The following is a 6,342-nucleotide window of genomic DNA, read 5'->3' as shown; positions in this document are numbered from 1 at the left end:
CTTTCATGTTTCTGCAAGGTGAACTCTAGAGGAAGTGAGGTGAATATAAACCATGGAAAATTTGGCATGCATCTATAAAGAACCCTACCTTGGCATGATTGCTATTTATTTTGGCAGTAGGCTTTTATACCTTCTAAAAACAGATTATCCTCTATGTCTTCTCAGTTTGCCTCTATTAATTTTAATCTCAAAGTTTAGAATATAGAAAGGGGGAGTGTAGCCAAAATCCATTTCTTTCTCATTAGATATCATGAGCTGGAAAGGACTTAAATAATGTTTCTCTTATCAGTGGTCACACTCCCTACTCTCCAATTATATAATGAAAATAATACATTCAAATACCTCATTTTTTTATAGAGGAATCAGTTTGTCATTCAGTTCTATACAATTTTAATCAGGACAACTTTCTGAAAATAAAAATAAAACCCAACCACATTTTCCTAAGATGAACAACTTCTGTGTTTAGACAAAGGCATCAACGAACGAGCTAGATAAAATTCACTGCAGACAAAACTGTTGTCATCTTGGCTCCTGAAATAAATGGCTCTTTGGCTATTCTGTCCCTTTTCAATACTGGATAAGAGCTTCTTGAGGGAAAAGGCAATGCTTATACTTCAGAGACCTTACTACTCTAAAGGAAACTGCAGCAAACAGTATATACCTTTCAGCTAACATTCTTCTCAGCAGTACAACAAAGCAAGCCTCTTGCCCCAGCTTAAATCTTCTTGCTTGTGATCCAAACCCCCATTCAAATTTTTAACGGGAAAAGGAAATTGGCAAAACCAGTAAATTGGACTTGTCTTTTGATTTCAGCAATTCATAACAGCAGGTTCTGCCTGAACCGAGATGCAAAGTGGTTATTTAAAGCCAGCCCTTGAAGGGAATGCCATGGGAATGGGATTCCACTGGGGCTTAATGGTTTTAAATGAGCACCCTTCTCCCATAGCCATACCATGCGGTCCTGCACTTTTTCCATAGCATTATGTTTGCGCTGCGCTGGATTAATAAAGTCAAAACAAAACACTGTATCATGTTTTTAGAGATACTGTGTTGCGTATGTTAATACCTTGCTTCTGTATACTGACCTCAGGCAGTGGCTAGGATGGCATCTGCAGACTAACTCTTTGAAACGTGAGCTGTGCACAAATTGTGAGACGAGGACAATAACCTTGATCTGTATTTGTTTTCCAGCTAAGAAGCTCTTTCAAACAGGCCTTTGGAAAGAAGAAGTCCACCAAGCCTCCTTCCTCACATTCGGACATAGAAGAGCTGACAGACTCCTCTCTTCCTTCATCTCCCAAATTGCCCCACAGCTCAGGAGAGTGTGGGGCAACATCAATGAAACCATCACAGTCAGCATCTGCGTAAGTCTCTCTCTTGGCAAACCAGTCTTTCCAAATAGGATGGACTGTGAAACAGATCTTCTCAAGCTTGGCCATTTGCGGTTCAGAAACCAGTGCCAACAGCTGTGATCTTTCAATATTGTGCTCCATGCATTTGCCAGCTTCCTTGTGAGCTTCACTCCATTTACACACTACTTTTCCTGCAGCTCTTTCCTAGGTAGTTCTATCTTCCTTTCACAGCCTTTACCCAAAATCATCTAGCAGCACAAACTTCTTTCAAAATTCATATCCAAAAGTTTATGATGTGCTCTCTCTGCACCTTTAACAACTTTATCATACCCACGTGGTAAAGGACAAATACTACGCTTTCCTTTCTTCATGACGTACTAAAAATGTAATTTTATTTTCCAGGTAGCTATGAATTTTTACAAGATACTCATCCCTTCTGTTATTACTTTATCTACTTTGCACCTACTAATTTATGTAATTTTTAATCTATTTGTCCTCTTTTATCAGCTTGGACTTTTTTGTGGGATTTTACTTTTATTTTTTTATTCAAGTCACCATCATTAAGGTTTCAGGACTGGAGAACAAGTTGTCAGCCAAAAACTGTCCCATTTCTTCTTCTTCTTTTTTTTTTGTTTTGTTTGTTTGTTTGTTTGTTTTCTTTGACATCTAATACATTCTTCTTACAGATTTCTCAGCTCCCATTCATATTCTTCTACCTATTTTTTTTTTCATTCTGTTAAATTCATAACTTTTTCCAATTTGGGGAAATCAATTTCTTCTAACCAACAAATGTGTACTATTGATGCCAACCTTACTTTCCTTGTCCTTACTGAGAATAATGAGACTCAAAACTACTGTTCCTTAAAGCACTGGGGAATTCTAGTCTTGTGAGTGATTATACTGAGCTTTGGAATAGAATTTTCCTGCAATAGGTTGAGTGCCTTTTATGACAAACATTTTATAGACTAATGATTTTTATATACTAGGTTTAGGAGTTTGATGACAAATATTCCTATGAAAGAAATCTCTCCACATTAAATGTTTTTCTTTCCTCACATTCCGTACAGACTGGTGAGGAGTAACTCATCTAGATTTCTAGTTTTGTTGGGTTTTTTTAATGGGAAGCTCACGTTTTTTTGGTTTTGGGTATATGTGTGTTTTGGGAGGAGTGTGTTTGGAACTCTTGGGTCTGATTTATTATCAACTTAAAAATCACTAGTACAGGCCTTAATAGAAAGTGCCTGAACTTAAACAAAACACTTTTATTCTACAAAATTATTTACTCAAGATTCACAGATCTGTTCTCACAACCTTATCCTGTTTCCTTTCCATAAACCCTGCTTTTTTCTGTTTCTTTGACTTGCTGTCTAGATGTACTGGTGTTCCCAGAATTTATCAAAGACAAAACTACATATCTAGTATTTCAGGCCAAGCTCTTCCCATGCCTATTTGGTATCTGAGCTTGAATGTCCTACATTCTGGTCCATTCACAGCCTTCTAGTTCTTCCTCCATAATGTTTTTTCAACACTGATTTTTCTGATCATATTACCATATTTTTTATTATTGTGACTTTTCTACAGAGGATAACATAGGATTCTTCCCTTCCACACAGAGATCATGTAAAATATATTTATTTAGATTAATTTATTTTGTCTGTTATAATGTTATTTACTTTGGAAGACTCAGTTTTCCTTTGCATAATTTAAATTTTTCTCACCTTCAAGACTTTTCATAACTGTCAGCTGCCTCTGTTCAAAGATCATGATTGACTTACTCCTTCTACGCAAAGCAAAAAATTGATTTTAAAATCCTGAGAGTGTAGCAAGAAAGAAAAAGTAAAACTCTTGGTTTCTAACTACTTTGAACCTTTGTCTGAAGTCTGATCAAACTTCTAAGCTTCTTTCTGTGACCGCTCAGGAATGCTAACTTAGCTTTTTGTTTTTCTTCCTTTTGATGAAGTCTTATCTTCTTATATAATTTTACAATTGTAGGAGCTGAGTGTTGAAGAGCTCTGGAATCTACAAAAGCAAATTAAATTCATACTTTCTGCTTCCATTCTGCTTATCTTACCAGTCTACGCAGCTTTCTCCTGCTTCTTCCAGAACCATAGTCTTGCTCTCAGTTTCATTTTTACTGTCTCTAAGGCTGGCTTGCCAAGGTCTTTTTGTCCATCCTTCTCAAGATTAGCGCAAAAAAGCTTAAAAAAAAAAAAGAAAAAGAAAAAGAAAAAGAAATAGATATGTGAGTTCCCAGTTGTCCAAGCTATTTTACAGGATGATATGTGCACTTACTTAAATAAAATTTCGTTTCTTATTTGGTTAGCATACATATGGACACATCAAACCAGTAACAGTATCATATTTGGAAAAAAATCCTAGTATATGCCTTTATTCATTTTTACTCACATATAAAGTATTTGTGCATGTTGTGAATTATATTCATTATTTTCCTTCTTCGTTTCGCCATATTTTTTTATTTGCCATGAACTTCTTCATCTTCCCTTTGCTTACAATTTCTTTATATATTTTCTTGACCTGAGTCTCATGTTCTAAACCATTACCTTTACTTTCTTCCAATTGCATCTGTCTAATACGTGTGTATGCAGGTCATCTCTAGTCTGGGCACCAAAGAAAAGGCAAAACGGTCACGTGATCTACAAGCATAGATCCCGGTAAAACTGAGTGTGGGGCATGGAGTTGTATACCCAACTGCTGACCTGAAGAGTGCTGCATCTTCTTTCCCAAAATGCATTTGCATGCATTCTGGCAGTTGAAAGTTGACCTCTGTTTCTTGTTTGTATATTGATAGTAATAATCTCAATATTAATACTTATTATTATTTTTAAAATTTCATATTTAAAATTGTTCTGTAAATATTAACTATTTATAGAGATAGTAGTAAAGAACAAATAACATTTAGTTAACACTGAAAATCTCACTTAGTATAACAACGTAGGCAAAATGCAGTGTTTTATTTTCTACTGGTTCTTTTATGCAGCAGATCTAAGTCTGATGATAACACAGAGAGGCGAAACAGTCTGACATGAGACAGTTGTGGGTCCCTGAAACAGTCACGCTTTGATCTTTTCTCACACTGTAATGGTTTATTCCCTTAAAATTGAAGCTCATGAAAAATAATCACATGGTGATTACTTTTAACCCAGTCTTTAATAAAGCAAAAATAAAACCAAAACCAATCAGCCCGATTTCAGACACCATACATTACCAAATGACAGACAATAGACAAAAAGCCAGCCGTTACAAATCAAAACCATTACAGAGCAAAATCTTCTAGATAATGAAGTCAAGGTCTGTCTCTTTGCATACTGTTCAAAACAGAAAACTCTTGATGCCTAGCACATGATGAATATCATTAGTAGAGTTTATTCAGCGTGCTTCAATTCTGACTATTGCTACTGAGGAAAATCATAAACTTTGCACCAAAGAAATAAAGCAGATATAAAATCAAACTAAAATAAATGGGTGATACATGCTCAAAAAAAAACCCAAACCCAAAAACAAACAAAAAAGAAAAACCAAAACCAAACCAAACAAACAAAAAAACCCCCCAAATTTCTGAGAAGTTTTTAACAACTTTTTTTCACCATAGTGAACTATCTAGCCAAACTGAAAAGGTATAAAGCAAGCTGATCATTTCATTTCATCTGGAGAGGGCTTTTTTTCTTTTTTAATTTGCAATTTGAGCCTTTTCATGTTTCTTTGGTAAGATGCTTTCTTCACTCATAGGTTTCACCAGCTGCAAGAATTTTCTGTACTTTGATATTTAGTAATGACACTGCTTTGGGGGGAGAACATTCTTTTAATCTCCTGTCTGTTTCCTGCTCCTATTTAGGATCTGTGAGTGCACAGAGGCAGAGGCTGAAATTATTCTTCAGCTAAAGAGTGAGCTGAGGGAGAAAGAGCTAAAACTAACAGATATTCGTCTTGAAGCCCTCAGCTCTGCACACCACCTGGATCAGATTCGAGAAGCCATGAACCGCATGCAGGTCAGTGCAGTAGCTGACGTGATGACAGGGGTGCACACCAAGGGTATGCCTGGTGTATTTCCTTTCCCAGCATTTGTTTCAGGTACCGAAAAACTGTGGATACAAAGTAAATTACTTGATTGACAGTACTTCCAAAGGATGGGTTTGATAAATGTTCACCTTATAATAATGATATTGTTAACATTTATATTAATAGTTAAAATGTGTTTAAGAGATATGGAAGGAGACATAATCCCTGCCCAAAGGGTATTTGTTATCTAAACCCTGACTGGGGAAAGCAACATGACAGACAAGCAGATCAAGAAGTGATTTTTGCAGAGCTTTAAATCCTTGGGCTGAATCCTGGTGGGAGCAGGTTTATATGTGCATACTCTCTCATCATTTCTGATTCCAAACCCAGCTGAGAGCTGCTGAAGCAAAGAATGTAAAATTGAACCAAATTATTGTATCCAGCATCACTAAAATTTCACTATATTATTTTGTGACACTGCTCCAAATCTTTCTTGAACACAATTTTCACCAAAAGACTTTCCCTTTCATGTGGCTGAAAACATGCAAGAACGAACAGCAGTGTTCTTCAGTGGAGCGTGGAGTTTTACGGCGCTCAGCTCTGTTGTCCACATACAAAGTATCACACTGGGTGCCCAAAAGTATCTGCAACATCCACACAGTATGACATAGGTCCATCAGTAGATCGGGGTCCTTCTGAAATGGCAGGTGGGATACCTAGGACATCCCTGAAGGCACAGTAAACCTGTATTTGGGAAACAAAATGAAGACCATGGGGTGGGGATTCACATTGAGATTAGGACAGCTGTCTTTAGATCGGGGTCCTTCTGAAATGGCAGGTGGGATACCTAGGACATCCCTGAAGGCACAGTAAACCTGTATTTGGGAAACAAAATGAAGACCATGGGGTGGGGATTCACATTGAGATTAGGACAGCTGTCTTTAGATGTCTGGGTATGAACTAGGTAATAAAT

General features: G+C 36.7%; 1 protein-coding gene across 1 annotated transcript in view; it reads left to right on the top strand.

Moving 5' to 3' along the window:
• The window catches only part of LOC104496932 (neuron navigator 3-like), a gene marked incomplete at its 3' end in the record, with an annotated part of 93,834 nt that overhangs the window by 85,117 nt on the left and 2,375 nt on the right, over positions 1 to 6,342 (top strand). The window contains exons 16-17 of the mRNA XM_010140126.1: positions 1,192 to 1,364; positions 5,206 to 5,359. Of these exons, the coding sequence (XP_010138428.1) occupies positions 1,192 to 1,364; positions 5,206 to 5,359 (327 nt within the window). The remainder of the gene's footprint in view (positions 1 to 1,191; positions 1,365 to 5,205; positions 5,360 to 6,342) is intronic.

The sequence above is a fragment of the Buceros rhinoceros genome, unplaced genomic scaffold (genome assembly GCF_000710305.1).
Source record: "Buceros rhinoceros silvestris isolate BGI_N320 unplaced genomic scaffold, ASM71030v1 scaffold6857, whole genome shotgun sequence".
In the NCBI taxonomy this organism is placed as follows: Eukaryota; Metazoa; Chordata; class Aves; order Bucerotiformes; family Bucerotidae; genus Buceros; species Buceros rhinoceros.
Note: the sequence above shows the minus strand (reverse complement) of the source record. Positions and strands in the feature narration are given on the sequence as shown.